Source organism: Mustela nigripes, chromosome 15 (genome assembly GCF_022355385.1).
Source record: "Mustela nigripes isolate SB6536 chromosome 15, MUSNIG.SB6536, whole genome shotgun sequence".
Taxonomy (NCBI): Eukaryota; Metazoa; Chordata; class Mammalia; order Carnivora; family Mustelidae; genus Mustela; species Mustela nigripes.
Window position 1 is genome coordinate 987,860 of NC_081571.1, and position 22,960 is coordinate 1,010,819.

General features: G+C 36.3%; 1 protein-coding gene across 1 annotated transcript in view; it reads right to left on the reverse strand.

Moving 5' to 3' along the window:
- Positions 1-22,960, reverse strand: part of PSPC1 (paraspeckle component 1) — a 79,329-nt gene that overhangs the window by 24,526 nt on the left and 31,843 nt on the right. Inside the window, exons 4-6 of the mRNA XM_059377710.1 lie at positions 22,718-22,914; positions 13,031-13,115; positions 1,240-1,345 (exon numbers count right to left, since the gene is read on the reverse strand). Coding sequence (XP_059233693.1) covers positions 1,240-1,345; positions 13,031-13,115; positions 22,718-22,914 — 388 coding nt within the window. The remainder of the gene's footprint in view (positions 1-1,239; positions 1,346-13,030; positions 13,116-22,717; positions 22,915-22,960) is intronic.

Sequence of the window (22,960 nt, forward strand, 5' to 3'; positions counted from 1 at the left end):
ATTTTTCCAAGGGACAGAAGAATGGGGGCAGAAGGTCCGCAAGAGTCAGTGACTTGAATTAATACTTTTAGCCTCAGAAACTTTATTAAAGAATGACTTCTGAATAGCTAGGGAAGAAAACACCAGTAAATATTTTTCAGAATAATGACTATTAAAAATGGCACTCATCTAAGGTGAATAGTAAGACTTGTTAGTTCACATTAAGAACATGTGGATTTTAACATATCTGAAGTATCCTTGTTTGCCCTACCATTTTGCCTTCCCAAAAAAACCTCAGTAAGACCAAATCTTCAGAGCTCCAATTTAAAAGAAACTCAGGGACAGAGAAACTTGTTAAACATCACTGCAAGGATAAATTCAACAAAATCCAGGATGTGAGAAACAACAAGGGTCTGTTTCTTTAAAAATTAAGGAAAAAATTTAAAAGGTGAAGAGAAAACCTACAGACTAAAAACACTGGATTTGTCAGTCAATTTGAACCAGTTATAAACAAAATAAAAACCTTTATAAAACCTGGGCACATGTGGGTTTTACTAGTTAATATTAAAGAAGTAACAATTTTTAAGATACGACAAAGATATTTTTTAAAAGAGTCCTTATTTTCTAGAGATACATACTGAAACACATATTTAAAAAACCATATAAAGTCAGGGATTTAATAAAAAATAATTCAGGAAGGGTGGGTAGATGAAAAGATCAGATATGTAGCGGTAACTGTCATGGTTGGGTGATGAGAACATACTGGCCTACATTTGTATTTGTCTAGTATCCTCTAATATAAGGAATTTTTTATTTATGTCATTCCATTAAGTTTATTTATTTAAATCATCTCTATGCCCAATGTGGGGTTTGAACTCAGGATCCCAAGATCAAGAGCTTCATGCTCGTCTGACTGACCCAGCCAAGTGCCCCTAAAGAATTTTTATTATCAATAAATGTTGAAATTCAATCAAGTAGAGATGATAGATTTACCAAGAATTCTAATTTAGAACCATATATTAAAAAAAGATAAAAATTGAAAAAATTTAACATCCTTTTTATAAAACATTAATAGTATCTTCAGAAACTACTTATAAGTTATTGCCTGTAAGAGGTTAAGAAAATCATTAGTTTAACGTACACAAACATGACAAATTCGTAAAGATTTAAAAATATATAAACAAATATCCAAAGAATTCTAAATATGCCTTGTCCACCTGACAATATAAAATAATTTCAGTTAACTAGTATTTTACTTACATTTTCCATATAATTTGGCTTAAAGCCCTCTTGTTGTCGCCTCAGTTCCTCCTGTTCTCTGTGTCGGATCATTTCTTCCTCACGGCGTCGATGCTCTTCCTCATGTCTGAAAGATTTTCAAATAAAAATTTCAGCAGAGTTGACATGCAAGCTACGATCAAGTATTTTATTTTATTCCAGGTAAAACAAAATCATTTAATGAGTTACTTGATACAAAATCTGTAAATGATGACTGACTTAATATATTTACTTTCCTTCTAGTTTGCTCTAAGCCTTTAATAAATCAAATATCCCAAAGAAATAAAATAACTAGAATAAATAAAAATACAGAGTAATAACATGTAACTAAGTTGGTTAATATATTTATAGTCAAGAAATCAGGAGTCCAATAGCTCAAACATGCATTCTATTACTGTATAAAGAGAAAAGCCTGGGATCTATCACTGGCATAATAGAGTTCTTAAAGGCACACAGAACCAATCCTGATAGAGACTATTACAAAGAACAAAACTGCCTAGTCAAAAAAATGTGTGTGTGTCAAAGGAACCCACAACAAACCCTCTCTTCCCCATTTTATCAACCCACTGAGGAAAACTTCTGGAACAGGTGTCAGCCTACCATCTGTTTTTATAAATATTTATAAATTAAGTTTTAGAAGACGATCATTTACTTAATGTCTATAGCTACCTTTGGGCCAGAGCAGTGCTGAGTAGTTGAGACAAAGACCGTATGACCTGCAAAACCTAAAATATTTACTATTTAGCCCTTAGCCCTTTCCCAGAAAAAGTATGCCAACCTCAGCCTTAGAGGTACGTGGGAGAAAAAAATATTGAACTATATGTGTTCAGAATTACAAATAAGTCAGTAACTAGTTATGACTAAGAGAAAAAAGCCCTACAAAATAATACCGAATAGACTCACATTATATTGGCATTGATGTCAATGCAAATTCAAGTATATATATCCTCTACTCAAAAAACAATTTCAAGAATGAAGACTATATAATACTGATGTCCTCTCATTGTCTCATTTTCTACATTGCTTTTGTAAGTACCTTCCTACACTAAGACTCGAATTTCAAGATACTATTGTTTCCTGTAGAATGCGTCCCCAAAACCAATTCCATGAACTTTAAAAAAAAAAAAAAAAAGGTGTTATTTCCCACGGACAACAGAAAACCCAGCTGTTAGAGGAGTCTGGGTCAGACCACAAAGCAAAAATGTTCCTAAGGGATTTTAAGCAAAATCTAGACTATTTTGAGATTTTTCTCTAAGTCCCCAATACATATTTCTATTCAGATAAACTGGATTTTAAATAAAGTGGGTAATCTACTTCTTAGACATTAACACACACATAAATTTTATGGTAAAGAAAATATTTTCATATTCACACAGCTGAAAACATATATATGTAGAGGTAAAAATCCTCCATCCAAAAACTCCACTACTACGTATGTTTTGAAACTGATTTTTCCTGATTTCAAAAATGGTCCATATACAATTATTATATTATTATTATTTTTTAAAGATTTTATTTATTTATTTGACAGACAGAGATCACAAGTAGGCAGAGAGACAGGCAGAGAGAGAGGGGGAAGCAGGATCCCCGCTGAGCAGAGAGCCCAAGGGAGGGCTCGATCCCAGGATCCTGGGACCACAACCCGAGCCGAAGGCAGAGGCTTAACCCACTGAGCCACCCAGATGCCCCTACAATTATTATATTATTAACAGGATCTGGGACAGCACCCAACAGTCAAACACACTGGTATTTCTGCAGTAAGATGAACATTCACTTTTCTGAAAATAATAAAGGTCTGACAAGACACCTACATAAACGTAGGTCAGGTTTTCTCATCAAATAGGCTCCTGTCAGATCCTGCCACTAAATGATACATGAAAAAGCTTTTGGTTTTCTAAGTTTTTTTGGTTTCAGAATTACAACAACAAACTTATTCAGGGATAACTTAAGACATGTATTAGAATTTTAAATGGGCAAGTCCATTTCCAATAAACTAAAAAGAAATATCTATATAAATGTGCAAGAATATATGTAAACATAGATATACACTGTGGCATTAAAGGCAAGAAGTTGGGGCGCCTGGGTGGCTCAGTGGTTTGGGCTGCTGCCTTCGGCTCGGGTCATGATCTCAGGGTCCTGGGATCGAGCCCCGCATCGGGCTCTCTGCTCCGCGGGAAGCCTGCTTCTCTCTCTCTCTCTCTGCCTGCCTCTCTGCCTACTTGTGATCTCTGTCTGTCAAATAAATAAATAAAATCTTTAAAAAAAAAAAAAAAGGCAAGAAGTTGAAGACATGATCAATTATAAATGGGAAACAAGTATGGCTCATTAATGCCAAGGAACACAAAACAACTGTTACAAAGGCACATTTGCATTTACTAAAACAAAATAGTATCTAAAATATAGCTGTCACAGAAAAAAGCAAGTAAATAAACAGCATTCCTATTACTGATTTTAAAAATCACCTGTATGACCACAGAGGGGGGTAGAAAATGTTTACATCATACTGGGAATAAACTGAGAAACAGGACCATTTACTTTACATATATATCACTGAGTTTTATTTTATATTTGTATTGCCATGAAATTAAAAAAAAAAAAACAAATGAAGTATTTTAAACAAAATTTGCAATGTACTTCTCCCATTCTTAAAGCAACTTTTTTCTGATAAAACGTGAGAACAGATTTACAAATCAGGAGTAAAAAGGTAAAATCATTTAAAACAGTTATTTTTTTCCTTCCAGTCCTCTGTCCATAAATTCAAGAATTTCTATTTTGTTTTTAAATAAGTTGATGCCACACTAACAATTCTATAATCAGAACTTACAGATAATAGTCACATATTCCCTATCTTATATATATATGTATATACATATATACACACACACACACCCAATTTTCATTTTTTCTATTTCACAAGATGCTTTAATGAATATTTTTATATGTATATTTACTGTCTCTTCAGGTGAAGGATAGAAAACTTCCTAGATAACATTTACAAATGGAACTAAAAAAGTATGACAAATTTTAACATCCTTCATGTTGTAACAATTGGAAATAGATAAAACCTCAATTTTACAATTTAATTTGAACCCACTAATTATTTTCAGGTCTCATATATTTTTCTATGATTTTGATCTATAAAATAAGCTATGATATAACTAATGGATAACAATGTCCTGCTACTATTTGTTTTAGCACTATGCTCTCCACACCTATTCAAGGACTCAGTACAGAAGATATTTATAACAAATGGCATAAAATGAGCAGAAAGGTGATAAGAGAATAAAGAAATAAATGAACTATTAAGTGGTCAAGTCACAGCTTGAACTAGATCATCATCCCCTGTCCTAGTATTCCTTCACTGCCACAGGCTCTGAAAAATTAAGTGACCTATGAGAAACCCAGTAATTTATTTGAAGCACTGAAAGGAAAACTGGAAACCTGCATACTCCAAATAAATTATTTCTCTCAAAATATACTTTCTTAAGCCAGTTTTGTCAATGTTCTAAGGTCAAACAAAAAAGCAGAGTCTACACTCCTGGCTTGTACAGCAGTAGCCTCAGTCAGCTGTATTTCTTCAGTTTAACTGCTATAATTTTATTTGCTTTGTCTTGCAAGTACAGGACATATTTGACAATTATTAGTGTAAGTTCCTAGACACATTCAGTCTTTCTTGGTCTTTCATGAACTTGACTTTCTTTTTTTCCTAGTGGCAGATAGGTAGGTTTCATTGAGCTGGGCTGGGGCAGAACAGAATGCTCACCCACAGCAGAGGGTAGAGGTGAGGTCGAAAATAAAGTATGATTTGTACTAGAATCACAAGTTTTGGCTATGCTGAGAGCCAAGGGCCTAGTTAGCTGGGAGGTGCAAAGTCTGACTTTTCCGTTGATTGTATCTGCAGCAGGAGCAGCGGGAAAGGCAAAAAGCCTGACTTTCCTGCTGGTTGCATCTGCAGGAGGAAGCCAAGGGGAGGCAAGGAGTCCAGAAACTAGATTCGTGGAGCATAGGGAGGGAAGTCCAATCTGCTGATTACCATGTTCAATCTGTTTTTTTAAGTACAAGGCACCACAAGGCTGAAGAACCTCTGTCTGGGTGGGCTAAAAGTGGCCGGGCACAGATTCACATAAAACTTTTCTTGAGCTGCAAGAAAAGCTCGTGGCTTCTCTTCCTGTAGGACCAAAAGCTTCTCCTACAACTTCAGGATGTGCTCCTTGGTCTCCTTTAGTAACATTCTCTTTCAACTTCTCTTTCTTCCTTTTCTTCTACTCTTCCTCAGCTTCTGTTCTACCATCTTGGACACCGCTCCTTCCTCCAGCAGACCACATTCCTAGCTCCATCATGTGCCATTGCAAAACCCAGGCGATGGCACTGAAAAGCTTGGGGGCATTCCAGGAATGCACGCACAGTGCTGCTGGGGTACTTGGGCTATGGGAGCCCTGCTCTGTCATTGACTGCTAGAACTTGTACTAGACCTGTGGGGCAGTTTCTCAGGGTATACCATGCCCAGCTGAGGCAGAAGCCTACCCAGGTGGTGCCATAGTCAGGTGTCTAGCACTTGCCACCCTGACTTCCTAGCCTTGCAGGAGAGGTCTACCATGCACACAGAGCCAGGCCACGGTCTCCAGCCTGGGTGCGCAAAACACCTTCCTCTCCACTCCCTTCAGAGTGAACTTGACACTTTTTTAAAGAGAACTGATAATTTTGTACAATGTCATTAATCAGGATTCCTGTTATATTTCCTCATGGACTAGCCTGAGGTTATAAATTTTTTGCCAAAAACACCCAAAGAAGTAACAATGTATCTCTCTGACTGAATAGTATCAAGAAGTTCCTGGTACTGATGTCTTACTACAGGTAATATGAACCTTAATACATGGTAATGGTGCTATCGCTTCTCCACTCTACATTTACTGTTTTTCCATTTGTACCTAATACAAATGAGTATTCAAGTTGTGTTTCTCAAGTTTCAAGAGAAACTTGAACATTGGTCAGTAAATCTTGTAACTTTTTATTATTTATGTCTATAACTAATTATTACTATAGTGTCTGTCCCACTGGTGATTTTTCTCTCAATCCTTCCATACTGATTAACTGGAATTCTACTATAAAAACAGTTGTTCATTCTCTTCCATTTATTTATTCATTGAATTATTTACTTCTATCAGTATGGATTCATGGTTATATGCTTTATTCTACAGTTTAAAATCTAATACTATAATTTCTTATTTTGTTGCTGAAACTGTTCCAACTTTGACCATTTAGGAGCACCTTCAGTTTGCCTCCTGTGTAGTTTCAGTATGCCCCATGTTTTATGAGTACAGGCCTACTTTGTTTTATTCAGTTTTGCTTTACTGTGCACTACAGATACTGTGAGATTTTTGGTGTTTTTTTTTTTTTTAAACAAATTGAGGGTTTGGGGCAACTCTACATCAAGCAAGTCTATTGGCCCCATTTTTTCCAAAAGCACTTGTTCACTTTGTGAGTCTCTTTATCACATTCTGGTAGGTAATTATCACAATACTTCATCATTATTATTATTATATTTGTAATGGTGATGTGTGACCTTTGACACTGCTCATTGTTTTGAGATACCACAAACCATACCCATATAAGATCAAACATTATCAATAAATACTTTGTGTGTTCTAACTGCTCCATTAACAAGCTGTTCCCCCATCTCTCTCCCTCTCATCTGTCTTCTTCTCTGTGGGCCTCCCTACTCCCCGAGACACAACAATATGGAAATTAGGCTGATGCCTAGACCTAAAATGGTCTGAGTGTTCAAGTGAAGAGCTGCATGTCTCTCACTTTAAATCATAAGCCAGAAATGGTTAAGCTTAGTGAGGAAGTCTTGCCCAAAGCCAAAAAAGGCCAAAAGCTGGGCCTCCTACAGCAAACAGTTAGCTAAGCTGCGAATGCAAATGAAAAGTTCTTCAGAGAAACTTAAAGTACCACTCCAATGAACATACAAATGGTAAGAAAACAAAACAGCCTTTCTGTTGAAATGGAGGACTTTTAAGGAGTTGCATGGAAGATCAAACCAGCCACAATACTTCCTTAAGCCAAGACCTAATCCAGACCAAGGCCCTAATGCTATTCAATTGTAAAAAGGTGAAAAAAGTGAGGAAGCTGCAGGAAAAGGTCTGACGCTAGCAGAGATCCAGAAGCTGCCATCAAGTTATCCAGAAGATCTAGCTTAGATAATTAATGAAAGTGGGTACACTAAACAACAGATTTTCAGTGTAGATTAAATAACCTTATACTAGAAGAAGATGCCATCTAGGACATTCATAGCCATAGAGGAGAAGTCAATGCCTGGATTCAAAAGATAGGCTGAATGTCTTAGTGCTATTTGGTAACCTGAAGATGAAGCCAATGCTCACTGACCATTCTGAAAATCCTAGGGCCCTTAAAAATTACACTCAATCCACTCTGCCTGTGCTCTATACATAGAACAACAAAGCCTGGATGACAGCACATCTGCTTACAACGTGGTTTACTGAGTATTTTAAGTCCACTGCTGACATCTACTGATCAGGAAAAAAAGATCCCTTTCAAAATACTGCTGCTCACTGACAATGCACCTGGTCCCCAAGAGGTATGATGGTAATAGACAACAAGATTAATGCGGGTTTCATGCCTGCTGACACAACATCCACCCTGCAGCCCACAGATCAAGGAGCAAATGCAATTTCAAGTCTTATTATTTAATAAATACATATTATAAATGTATAAATACATTTCATAAGGCTATAGCTGCTGTAGACAATGACTCCGCTGATGGGCCTGGGCAAAGTAAAACGAAAAACTTCTAGAAAGGATTCACCATTCTAGATGCCATTAAGAACATCTGTGTTTCACAGGAAGAGGTCTATCAACATTAACAGGAGTTTGGAAGAAACTCATTCCGACCTAACCCTCTGGATGTCTTTCAGGCTGAGGGGTTCAAGACATCAGTGAGGGAAGTAATTGCAGATGTGGTGGAAACAGCAAGCAAACTAGAAGTGGGGCCTGATGATGGGAGCACATTGCTGCGATCCCATGATAAAACTTTAAACAAATGAGGAGCTGCTTCTATGGATGTGCAAAGAAAGTGGTTTCTTGAGATGGAATCTACTCCTGATGAAGATGCTGCGAAGACTGTTGAAATGACAACAAAGAACTTAAGCATATTACATAAATGTAGTTGATAACCCATCAACAGGGTTTGAGAGGATGGACTCATGATTTTGAAAGAAGTTCTACTGTGGATAAAATGGTACTAAACAGCACCACATGCCACAGAAAAATCCTTTCTGAAAGGAAGACTATTCATGAGGCAAATTTCAATATCATCTTATTTTAAGAAATTACCACAACCACCCAACCTTCACCAACCACCAACCTGATTAGTATTTTTTTAATTAAGGCATGCACTTTTTAAAAACATAATGCTATTTCACACTTCATTAACTACAGTTTATAGGTGTACATATTAACGTGCTGGGAAACCAAAGAATTCATGTGACACACTTCATTGTGATATTCACTCTACAGCACTGGTCTAGATCTGAATCTGCAGTTATCTTCCAAGGTATGTCTGTAAGAGAGGTTTGAGAGGATTCCTATTCTTAAGATTTTATTTATTCATTTGACAGAGAGAGATCACAAGTAGGCAGAGAGGCAGGCAGAGAGAGAGGAGGAAGCAGGCTCCCCGCTGAGCAGAGAACCCAATGTGGGGCTAGATCCCAGGACCCTGGGATCATGACCTGAGCCGAAGGCAGAGGCTTTAACCCACTGAGCCACCCAGGCGCCCCGAGAGGATTCCTATTCTGAAAGAAGTTCTACTGTGGGTAAAATGCTATGAAACTGCATCACAACTAGAGAAATCGTTTGGGGAATAAAGTAAAAAACCACCACAGCCTTCCCAACCTTCAGCAACCACCACCCTGATCAGTCATCTGAAAGAGAGTCCACAATTGCCACAGGCTTCTCAACCTTTAGCAGGCAGAAGCCCATCAACATCAAGGAAAGACCTTCCACCAAAAAAAAGATTATAACTCACTGAAAGCTAAGATGACGGTTAGCACTTTTTATCAATTAAAGTGTTTTTTCATTAAGGTGTGTTTATTTTTTTAGACCTAATGCTTTTACACACTTGTTACACTATAGTGTATAACTTTTACATGCACTGGGAAGGCAAAAAAATGCATTTGATATACCTTATTGCAATATTTGCTTTACTCCAGTGGTCTGGTACTGAACCTGCAGTGTATGAGAGATACACCTGTACTTTCTTATTCCCTGGTACAACATTCCAGGCTCAGGCTGGACTTTTTAGTCCAGGAATCAACTACTTCTCCACAAAACCCTAGCTCCTTTTATTAGAGAATAGTGTTTGGAACAAGAATCTAGGCCCTCTATGTGTGCTGTTACTGAGGCATCCCATCATTGCTTCTAGGTAGAAAGGAGTTATGGAATGTATGTATGTATGTATGTGAATCTACATATTTATACACATCTGTACTTCTCTAAGTTAAATACCACTGAGTTCTACTGATAACCTTGATCCCAATTCATCATCACAGGATTCATTTTAGTTTTAGCCTTTTTCTCTTTTTTCTTTCTCCAACAATGAGAAACCCGTGTTTCCTAACCTATATTTACTGATCTGTTCGCTCAAAAAAGTATATACATTCTTTTTTTTTTTTAGATTTTATTTATTTATTTGACAGACATATCACAAGTAGGCAGAGAGGAAGGCAGAGAGAGGAGGAAGCCGGCTCCCTGCTGAGCAGAGAGCCTGAGCTGAAGGCAGAGGCTTTAACCTTGAAACGCAATGTTACTTACTTGCAATTGCAATTATTCATTTGTTTGTTTTTTAAAGACTTTAATTTTAAGTAATCTCTACACCCAATGTGGGGCTCAAACTGACAATCCCAAGACTGAGTTGCATGCCCTATGACTGAGCTAACCAGGAACCCCCATTTGTGTGGATTTTTTTAATGCCTTCTTATGATTCTCCTTCATTGTCTGGTTAAATTATTTTATTTTATTTTTTGGCAAGTGAAGGGTAAGATTATTAATTCTAAAAGCCTAATTGGCAAATATAAATACAAAGGAAACATGGAGTCAGAGTTTTATATAGGAGGGAAGGCTTCTTTTTCTTTGTACAAGTAGAACACACTTTAACATACTTAAATACTTACAACTCTTAACATAAAAAGGAAAAAAAACAAAGATGAAGAAATTGGAAAAAGGTCCCTTGTTTAAGGAGATTATATGGGGAATTTTATATAATAGTGATTCTTGAACTTTATGATGCACACCAATCATCTGGAATACTAAGCACAGGTGGTAGGGCTCTACCCTTATAATTTCTGATTCACAAGCTGGGGCATGTGGGGGCTTATAATCAGAATGCTGACATTGTCTACCCAAATATCTTAATTTGAGAATAAGTAATTTAGAGTAAAGAGCAGAGTAACTGCCAAGACAGAAACATATACACACTGATAAAATCAAGTATAAAATTAGAAAAAATACATTAAAATATACTGAATACTACCTATCTCCAGACCATAATGACACCTGACATCTATTCAAGGCTCTTTGCATTCTTTTTTATTTATTTGCCATTAGTACCTTACTTTCTACCACAAGCACTTACTACTTTTATAACACTTTAAAAAACAAAACTTTGAGGGGTGCCTGGGCAGCTCAGATGGTTAAGCCAGGCTCCCAGCTCAGAGGGGGTCTGCTTTACCCTCTTCCTCTGCCTCTCTCCTGTTCATGCTCTCTCTTCTCTGCCTCAAATGAATAAAATCTTTAAAAAATAAAACAAGGGTGCCTGAATGGCTCAGATGGTTAAGTGACGGCCTTCGACTCAGGTCATGTTCCTACCAGGGTCCTGGGATGTAGGCCCACATCTGGCTCTCTGCTCAGCGGGGAGTCTGCTTCTCCCACCCTTTCCCTCTGCCTGCTACTCCTCCTGCTTGTGTTTTCTACCAAATAAATAAAAACTATAAAAATAAATAAATAAAATAAAGCACAGAAAACTTTGGGGCATTCAGGTGGAACAGTTAGTTGAACATCCAACTGTTGGTTTCAGCCAGGTCATGACCTCAGGGTCCTGAGATTCAGTCCCCGGCAGGCTCCATGCTCAGAGGGGAGTCTGCTTGAGATTCCTTCTCTCCCTCTGACCCTCCAACCCACACTTGCTCTTTCTCTCTCTCTAAAATTATTTTGAAAAAAGTTTTACGGGTGCCTGGGTGGTTAGTCGGTTAAGCATCTGACTTCAACTCAGGTCATGATCCCAGGATTCTGGGATTGAGCCCCGTATCATGTTCCCTGCTCAACAGGAAGCCTGTTCCTCCCTCTCCAACTACCCCTGCTTGTGTTCCCTCTCTCTCTGTCAAATAAATATTTTTTAAAGGTTTTTTAAGGGGCACCTGAGTGGCTCAGTGGGTTAAGCCTCTGCCTTCGGCTCAGGTCATGATCTCAGGTGAGCCCCGCATCAGGCTCTCTGCTCAGCGGGGAGCCTGCTTCCCTCTCTGTCTCTGCCTGCCTCTCTGCCTACTTTTGATCTCTCTCTCTGTCAAATAAATAAAATCTTTAGAAATAAAAAAAGTTCTTTTAAACAAAAAAACAAAATGTTAAGGTTTTCTTTAATCTATCATAGTTCTGTTCATAACATTTCCTAACTATTTTGATTTTTAACAACTTTTAAGAGTAACATTTATCTCATATTTCACAATTAAATACTGCTAGTACAAGAAAAGCTGTTAATTTTTATTTATTTATTATTTTTTGAAAAGATTTTTATTTATTTATTTGACAGAGAGAGATCACAAGTAGGCAGAGAGGTAGGGAGAGAGAGAGAGAGAGAGAGAGAGAGAGAGAAGCAGGCTCCCCGTTGAGCAGAGAGCCTGATGCGGGACTCGATCCCAGGACCCTGAGATCATGACCCAAGCCGAAGGCAGCAGCTTAACCCACTGAGCCACCCAGGTGCCCTGTTAATTTTTTTTTTTTTAATACATCTTGGATCAACCACTCCTCAAGGTCCTTATTTAACCTAGAAGACTTTAAGTTGACCATTACAGTTGCCCATTTTACATTAAGACTTTAAATACCCATATCCCTTATCATGTATTCCACTCCCACAAACCTTTTTTTAAGCAAATTATCAGAAGCACAAAAATATATAAAAGCATTCACAATAGTATTATACACATGGAAAAACCAGAAACTGAAACTAAAAACTAAAATGTCCATCTCTAGAAAAATGATCCAGTAAATCACAGTACATTCTTACAACAAATTATATGCAATACCTAAGCCCCTTAGGTAAGTTCACAGTGAATGCAATCAAATGTCCATAACCAGGGGCGCCTGGGTGGCTCAGTGGGTTAAGCCGCTGCCTTCAGCTCAGGTCATGATCTCAGGGTCCTGGGATCGAGTCCCACATCGGGCTCTCTGCTCAGCAGGGAGCCTGCTTCCCTGTCTCTCTCTCTGCGTGCCTCTCTATCTACTTGTGATCTCTCTCTGTCAAATAAATAAATAAAATCTTTAAAAAAAAAAATGTCCATAACCAGCTTAAAAAAATCATAGTTCCAAAAATTATAATAATTTATAGAATGATTCCCAGAGTACAGTCAAAATATAGATACATTTTGTTATTTTTTCTGTATTTTCCAACTTGTACAACTTGTTTATAGTAGGCAGTAGGGAATTTTATTAAAAACACAATGAAAACTACATATATTCACATATATATTAAATGATGTTCTTTTACCTCAGTTGTATTTGCTTCCGTTTTTGTAACTCTTGGTTTCTGAGCTCCTCCAAGCGTCTGAGTTCTTCTTGACGCCTCATGAGATCTATAAAATATTGATTACACATTAATATTTTTACCTTCCCTTTCTGTATTTTTTAAATCCATAATCACACAGGTTCTCTATTGCTGGCAATACATTTAGTAACTTATTCATACTCATACACCTAGCTTTTTTTGTATATTATTTTATAATGGGAAGATTATAAGCTATGTAATTAGTCAAGTAAGTATGCTTTCTGGACCTGTTTCTTCATATGTAAGAAAACAATAAAATTTATCCTAATTTTAAGAAATTAAAATGGGTAGTAACTGTTTTAATGTAAAGCCTGGAATATACTAAAAACTGAATAAATGGTAGCTATATTTTCATATATTCAGCTGGGAATATAAAGCCCAGAAAGATGCCTTGGGAGAAATGAGCAGAAGGCACATAAGAACAAACAGTAAGAATAATGGGACACTGTTTAACTTCCAAAGAGTATTTCTGCCAGTAAAATTAGCATAAGATTCCTCCCACACAAAGTCAATTTCTTATGAAAAAAGGCAATGAGAGAATTCTTATAAGTGGGGAAGGGCTGAATTCTGATACTAACAAGATTACTTTAAGCAAGATGAACAGGAACACCTGGGTGGCTCAGTGGGTTAAAGCCTCTGCTTTGGCTCAAGTCATGATCTCTGGGATCAAGCCCCCATCGGGCTCTCTGCTCAGTGGAGAGCCTGATTCTCCCTCTCTCTCCTGACTGCCTCTCTGCCTACTTGTGATCTGTCAAATAAATAAAATCTTTCAAAAAAAATTTAAAAATAAACAAGATGAACAGTCCCACAGTCACCAATCCCTAACATATCATCAAGAACAGGGGTTCCAGAAGAGTTTAAGATAAGAAAAAGTACATCTTTGCCCATGTGCTATAAAAATCTTAGCAATACCTTACTAAACTATGTGTGCATACACATATGGATTAAAAAATATCGAAATACTCTGGGTGGCACAATTATTGGTTGCTTTTATTTCCCTTTCCTCTTATCACATTATCTGAAATTTCTAATGTAAACATAAATTACCTCAATTAAGCATTTAATAAATCACTATATCAAAAACTTAAAAAACAAAATACTAACAGTTAGTTATTCTACGTGCCAATAGCCCTAATAATATAACCATAACAAAGTAGGTTACCTTGTTAGTACCCTAACAAGGTAAACATTATCTTCCCCATTTTAATGACTGAAAACAGAATGAATTATGTATTACTTATGTCAAAGAAAAAAGATTCAGATTTATCAATGTATTATAACCATCCAGCAAGGGTAAGGTAGTGATCAGGGCATTCCAACAAGATGCCTCAAAACACTTAGCTACCTTAAAAACCATCAAAACCTACTACAATGATTTCAAACATTGAGACCATTAGTTGTCAACTTTAATTGCTTTTTAGAACTATCTAAGTACCTTTTAACCAGACCAATTAAATCAAAATCTCTTGTGATGGAGACATCAATGTTTTTTTTGAAGCACCAGGGCTGATCCACTGTACAAACATTGAGAACCATAAAACTATTAGATAACTGCTTTAGCTGGAGAAACCTGGTAGACACCAAAAATATATAATCTGCTTATATTCCTAAGAGGAAATGCTCCAATAAGCCAAAATATAGAAAGTGTACTATGATCACTAATTATCGAAGAAAAGCCTATCCAGTATATCCTGTATCAATTCTGTCATGGTTTTGCAGGTTAGCTGCTCTTAAATCAGGGACAAATTACCATATATAATAATGTAAAAATATGCATTACAGTTTCTTCCAGGAGTAAGAAAAAAACATAAACATTTGTTTTCTGACAAATGGACTTTCTCCTTCTAAGCTGTGCCGGTTGAGAAAACTACTTTAACCTCTCAGGTAGTATTTCCTCATCCGTTAACACTGATATAATATAGCTCAAACAATCCAAGAATAAAGTTTTCATAAAAGTACATTATCCAATTTAAGAGCACTATCAACTTATAGCAAAACTACCATTTACATTTAGTAAATTATTTAAGTTGCTAATATCTGAAGTTCCTGAAATTTTAATAAAGCTTACATATTTGTATAGTGCCAAAGTAATACCCTATGGGGGAATAAGTTGCCAAAAAAAAAAAAAAATTTATATATATATATATATATATACATATATATATATATATATATATATATTATATATAGCTGGGATGTTTTCAATCTTTGATGCAGTAAATCACAGTCACAAGGATTTTTCTTAAAAAAAAAAAAAAAATCCAAAGGCATCATCCATACACTCTTTGAAATCAGCTTCAGCACTACTTATTACTAGGCCAAAAAATATGTGAAAGTTCTTTCCTAATTTAATGACAAAGAACATAAAATTACATCTATAATTTCAATATAATATAAATATATGGGAATATTATGGGAATAAAGACAAATTTAAAGTTTGATCTGGACTGTGTTTTCTCAATTCATATATACTCTCTGATCTAAGAGTCTACTTTCCAGAAATATAGGCACTGAATCTATAGATTTTAAGGGCGTATTTAGTCCCAAAGAAAAGCTGAAAACACTATGCTATTAAAACAAGATATATCTTAATTACTAGAACGAAAAGACAGAAAAATATAATAAAGTACAATAAAATGTTAGTAACAGAATCTAAGTAATAAACACCTTAAAATTCCTTCAACATTATGTTTAAAATTTCTCTTAACAAGGGATGCATGGGTGGCTCAGTTAAGCATTTGACTCCTGATCTTGGCTCAAGTCTTGATATTGGGTTTTTGAGTTCAGGCCCTGTGTTGGGCTCCATCCATTCTGGATATGGAGCTTACTTAAAAAGAAAAAAAGAAAAGGAAAAAAAATTAACAAAATATCTGGGGCAGGGAACACATCCTGGGTTAAATTACTGGACTTGACTTAAGAAGAAAGAATCCACACATACACCCCAAGGTTTATAGCAGCAATGTCCACAATAGCCAAACTATGGAAAGAGCCTAGATGTCCATCAACACTTGAATGGATAAAGATGGGGAGATATATATATACATATACAATGGAATATTATCAAGCCATCAAAAAAAGAAACCTTGCCATTTGTCAGAGAAAGAAAATAAGTCAGAGAAAGAAAATTATCACATGCTCTCACTGATATGAGGAATTTGAGAAACAAGACAGAGGATCCTAGAAGAAGGGAGAGAAAAATGAAACAAGACAAAACCAGAGAAGGAGACAAAACGTAATAGACTCTTAATCTTAGGAAACAAACTGAGGATCGCTGGAGTGAAGGAGGGTGGGAGAGATGCGGGTGCTGGGTGATGGACACTGGGGAGGGTCTGTGTTATGATGAGCGCTGTGAATTGTGTAATACTATGAATCACAGACCTGTACCCCTGAAACAAATAATGTATTATATGTTAATAAAAAAAAACAAAGTAAATAATAAGAAACAAAAAATAAAATAAAAGAAGAATCCAGATCAAGTCACTTATGAGACAGAAAAAAATTCAGGCTTACTTCAGAAAAACATCCCCACAGAAACAGTCAATGTTAGAAGACAATGAAACATGCTATCAAGTACTTAAGAAAGGAAGAGAGAAAAAGATCATGAGTTTCAAACACCAGTTTAAAATATAAGGATCATACATAGTATTTTAGAAGACACAGACTGCAAGGAATGTTGTTTTTATGAACCCTTCCTTAAATCATGAGGATAAACATCAATCAAATGAACAGAAAAGTCATGGCTCATCTATTTAAAGTAGGGTTAAGATTTCAACATGTGAGGATTATCATGAAAGAACATTAAGCTGAAATGAAAACATGATATTGAAGAGTTATGTGCACTTCCCTGTTCCCTCCAGCATTATCCACAGCAGTGAACGCATGGAAACAACCTAAATGTCCATCAACGAGTTAATGGATAAAGATGTGGTGTGTATACGTACATACATATGTACATACTCAAAAAAGAATATTATTCAGCCACAAGAAAATGAAACCCATGGTTTCCAAACCATGGATAAACCCTGAGGGCATTATAGCTCACTAAAATATGCCCCCCAAAAAGAAAAAACCCAAAACACACAAATATTGCCTAGAACTTACATGTGGAATCTAAAAAACTCATAGAAACAAAGAAGTAAAAAAGTGGCTGTCAGAGGCTGGGAAGTGGGGTAAATAGGGAAAGGTTGATATAAAGGTAAAAACTTTCACCTGTAATAATAAGGCTTGAGAATTCAACATACAATTTAGTGACTACAGTTGGTAATACTGTATTGTGTAACTGAAAACTACTAAGTAAAAACTAAATGTTCTGCAACACCAGAAAATAAACAAAATCAGCTTTTACACTAAAAAGAAAAAACTTGGGGTGCCTGGGTGGATCAGTGGGGTTAAGCCTCTGCTTCCAGCTCAAGTCATGATCCGGGGGTCCTGGGATCAAGCCCCACATCAGGCTCTCTACTCAGCAGGGAGCCTGCTTCCCTCTCACTCTCTGCCTGCCTCTCTGCCTACTTGTGATCTCTGACAAATAAATAAATAAAATCTTAAAAAAATAGAAAAGAAAAAGAAAAAACTTAATGTCATAAATGTAGACAAATCAGATGCAAAATAAAATTTGAAAGGAAAAGAGAATGAAGGAGGAATAAATTATGCCAATTTCCTTGTTTTTTTTCCCCCTTCAGTAATTAGGATCAAAAGACATTTAAAGGCAATTTACTTCCTCTACTTGATTTATCAGTATGAGGACATACATAAACAGCGATAATATAATCCTAAAATTCCAGTGGTGGAAGAGGAGAGAGTAATAACAAATGTATGGCAATTAATCTCATCTACTCAAAGTTTATAAACTATAGGAACAAAGATAATACAAAAATAACAATGAAGAAAACTCGAACTGCTTCTTATGCTGATGATCAAAAACAGGGAGAAGGAAAAAATAACCTATAATAGTATAATGGAATTTAGATATAGAAAGGATTAAATAAACATTAGCAAGGTACAAAAGTACAATTATTTCCAGACTTCAAGCTCTATTACAAAGCTGTCATCATCAAGACAGCATGGTACTGGCACAAAAACAGACACACAGATCAATGGAACAGAATAGAGAGCCCAGAAATAGACCCTCAACTCTATGCTCAAGTAATCTTCAACAAAGCAGGAAAGAATGTCCAGTGGAAAAAAGACAGCCTCTTCAATAAATGGTGTTGGGAAAATTGGACAGCCAGCCACATGCAGAAAAATGAAATTGGACCATTTCCTTACACCACACACAAAAATAGACTCAAAATGGATGAAGGACCTCAATGTGAGAAAGGAATCCATCAAAATCCTTGAGGAGAACACAGACAGCAACCTCTTCAACCTCAGCCGTAGCAACGTCTTCCTAGGAACATCGCCAAAGGCAAGAGAAGCAAGGGCCAAAATGAACTATTGGGATTTCATCAAGATCAAAAGCTTTTGCACAGCAAAGGAAACAGTTAACAAAACCGTAAGACAACTGACAGAATGGGAGAAGATATTTGCAATTGACATATCAGATAAAGGACTAGTGTCCAAAATCCATAAAGAACTTAACAAACTCAACACCCAAAGAACAAATAATCCAATCAAGAAATGGGCAGAAGACATGAACAGACATTTCTGCAAAGACATCCAGATGGCCAACAGACACATGAAAAAGTGCTCCACATCACTCGACATCAGGGAAATACAAATCAAAACCACAATGAGATATCACCTCACACCAGTCAGAATGGCTAAAATCAACAAGTCAGGAAATGACAGATGCTGGCGAGGATGCGGAGAAAGGGGAACCCTCCTACACTGTTGGTGGGAATGCAAGCTGGTGCAGCCACTCTGGAAAACAGCATGGAGGTTCCTCAAAATGTTGAAAATAGAACTGCCCTATGACCCAGCAATTGCACTACTGTGTATTTACCCTAAAGATACAAACGTAGTGATCTGAAGGGGCACGTGACCCGAATGTTTATAGCAGCAATGTCCACAATAGCCAAACTATGCACAGAACCTAGATGTCCATCAACAGATGAATGGATAAAGAAGATGTGGTATATATACACAAAGGAATACTATGCAGCCATCAAAAGAAATGAAATCTTGCCATTTGCGACAACATGGATGGAACTAGAGCGTATCATGCTTAGTGAAATAAGTCAAGCAGAGAAAGACAACTATCATATGATCTCTCCCTGATATGAGGAAGTGGTGATGCAACATGGGGGCTTAAGTGGGTAGGAGAAGAATAAATGAAACACGATGGGATTGGGAGGGAGACAAACCATAAGTGACTCTTAATCTCACAAAACAAACTGAGGGTTGCTGGGGGGAGGGGGTTTGGGAGAAGGGGGGTGGGATTAGGGAGATTGGGGGGGGGGGGTGTGCTTTGGTGAGTGCTGTGTGATGTGTGTACCTGGCGATTCACGGACCTGTACCCCTGGGGATAAAAATATATGTTTATAAAAAATAAAAAAATTTTTTTTTAAAGTACAATTATTAAAACATATTGGTCTATCTATTAAGAATTAAGATGTACAAAATTGGGCGCCTGGGTGGCTCAGTGGATTAAGCCGCTGCTTTAGGCTCAGGTCATGATCTCAGGGTCCTGGGATTGAGTCCCGCATTGGGCTCTCTGCTCAGCAGGGAGCCTGCTTCCCTCTCTCTCTCTCTGCCTGCCACTCTGTCTACTGTGATCTCTCTCTGTTAAATAAATAAATGAAATCCTTAAAAAAATAAAAAAGATGTACAAAATTTTTTTAAAAATTTACAAAATTTTGCTATGATCCATACATAAATATCCACTGAAGCACTGCTTTTACTAACTGGAAAAAGAACCAGATATCAATCAACAGAGGATGAGTTAAATTAATTATATCCATTTAATAGTATCATGCACCCATTTAAAAGATGAAGCAGATCTTCTGTAGAAAGTACAATAGCAAGGTACAGAAAAAGATAAATAGGGGAGTTTTTGGTTATAAATACATATACATATCTACTGACATAGTCAAGTTTTCTTTTTATTAAGGGATATACAAAAGAAACTGCAAGGTACAAAAGAAACTATGATTCCTACAAGACAGTAGAAAGTGGGAGGAAGGAAGGGGAGGAGACACTTTTTCTACACTATTTGAGTTTCCTATTTCCATGATAGGTGAACTAAAGAGCTGTTTGTTTCTGCACAGCAACAGAACATAGATTACCTAAAGTTCCTCCTCAACCTGAATAAATCCTTAGAAATGCTGTATGAAATATAAAATTGTAGAACTAAAGTATAAATTTTTTTAAAAATTTTACACAAACGCTAAAATTTATCACCTGCAGACTTTTGCCAAAATACAAGATGTACTTCAACAGAAGTAAACCCAGAAGGAGTAGGCTACACTACACAAAGTGCTTTCCTAATACTGTAAACCAAAATATTGTTAACAGAGGTTATAAAGAAACACACAAAAAGCAGTGGGAAAAAAAAGTTCATGGAAAATAACTTTGCAAAATTATTCTGCTTCAAAAGTTAAGCCTTAGGGATGAGGCAAATCTAAGAGTTCAGAAGAGCTTTATATAAGAGGCCAAAAGAAATGTTCTTTGTCATCACTATATCCTCAAATATCTCAGTGTCTTCTACAGCTGACATTAAAAAATAAGTGAAGTAATGACTATTACACTATTGTTTGTCATCATCAGCAACAAGTATCTTGTAGTACAAATGCTTCCATATTTAATCAATGTTATATCCTAACTATAACATGACCTTAGACAGTGGCAAAGTGCCCAGCAGACTATGAGTAGAAAACAATTCATATTGAACAGAAGTACTAGAGTAATCATGGGGCCCAGGAAATTAAATTTTTAAAAATTTCCCAGGTGATTGTGATGTATAACCAAATTTTAAAACCACAAAACCACCAGACTAGATAACCTTGAAAATCTCTCTTCCATTTCTAAGCAGTCAATGATTCTATAACTTTATCTTATAAAACAATTTAAAATTTTCTGCTAGATAAGAGACTTATATCATGTAATATAAATTAGTTCAATTTTCTTAGAAGAGTGAACTTACAGAACTGCTAAGTTTAGCATCCACGTGAAACAAGAAATGTCTGACTAGTTTCTATAGTTTCAGCAGCTTTAGTGACTTGATCATGTATTCAATAAATATTTAGTGATCAGAAAAAAATAAATAAACCGCAGACTTTTAGGAATCAAGAATCTAACAAAAGGACTGAAAGATGATCATATTTTTCACCTTTAAAAGAAATACTGGCTCTAGTATAAAGAATAGTTCAGAGGAGACCAGGATTAAATGACAGTCTAAAAGAAGGTTACTGAAGAAATCTAGGCATCCTGGTGCCTTCATCTCTAGGGGTAGCCAAGAGAAAGTAGCTACACTGAAATGTTAAATTAAAAAAAAAAAAATTAACAGCCAAATAGAAAGTAATCAATTGCTTATTTTAAGAAATATAAAACCTATTATGGATAGTTGAAAAATGAGGGACAGGAATAACCAGAAGAAATTATATGGAGAACTAAAGAACAGAAAAGAGGAGAAGAGATAAACAATAAAGAAAGATAGGCATAAAAGGAAACCACCAAGAAGATAGGGGATAAGTGAGCATATATTAAAGCAGCTTGTCATGTTAGGTATTTGACCAGTGAATATGAGAACAGATGATCACCCATTAAGATCGCTCTTAAAGGTTCAGTGAGCTCTGTTTCAAATGTTTCAAATATTCTTGCCAACTACAAAGAATTCAGTCTGCATGAATCCCCATATTTATCAGCACACACGAATCTTTTTCACCCCTGCCAAAGAATATCCATCTGTAATCTGTAATCTTCTGACCCACAATACAATCTTAAATTGCCAGCATTTGTTATAAATTCTTCTTTCCAATAAACAAAATCTTTTTTAAAACTTTTTAATTCCAGTTAGTTAACATACAGTGTTATATTAGTGTCAGGTGTACACCAAAACAAAATCCTGATATGTGACTTATGCCAAATCTACATACCCTGAGGTGCCCTTTATTTCCTTCTTAAACATAGGGCTGGAACTCACAACCCTGTGATCAAGACCTGAGTTGAGAACAACAGTAAGACACTGTGGGGCGCCTAGGTGGCTCAGTCATTGGGCATCTGCCTTCAGCTCAGGTCATGATCCTGGGGTCCTGGGATCAAGCCCCACATCGGGGTCCCTGCTCAGTGGGAAGCCTGCTTCTTCCTCTCCCACTCCCCCTGCTTGTGTTCCCTCTCTCACTCTCTCTCTGTCAAATAAATAAATAAAATCTTAAAAAAAAAAAAAATCTTTTAAAAAGAAAACAAACAAAAACAAACAAAAAACAAACAAACAAATAAATAAAATCTTTTAAAAAGAAAACAAACCAACTTAGCCACCCAGGCAATCAAAAAATTATTTTAATAAAATATTTTTGCTTTTTTTTTTTTTAAAGGAAGTTCTCTTAGAAAAGGGAGATTTTTTTTTTTCTAACACAGTGGAAGTTCCAACTAGCTCAAAACTCATAACAGGCAACTTAAATAACAGGTATCCCTGGGAAATATAAACAAGCCTTAAAAAAAAAATACTATATCTACATGAAAACGCATTTTTACCTTGCCTCATTAACATTAATTGATGTTCGTGCCTAGCTGCTTCCATTTCTGCTTCCAGTTTCTCTTTGGCTTCTCTGATGTTTCTATCAACTTGCTCACGCTGCTGCTTTTCCATTTCATCAAGAGCCTTCCATCGAGATGCATACTCAAATTCAAAGGTTCCAGGTTGAGCAAAACGTGGTGGCTGTTCTCTTTCCCTAAGTTTACATTTGAAAACATACAGAAATGTATGTTTAAAAAGTC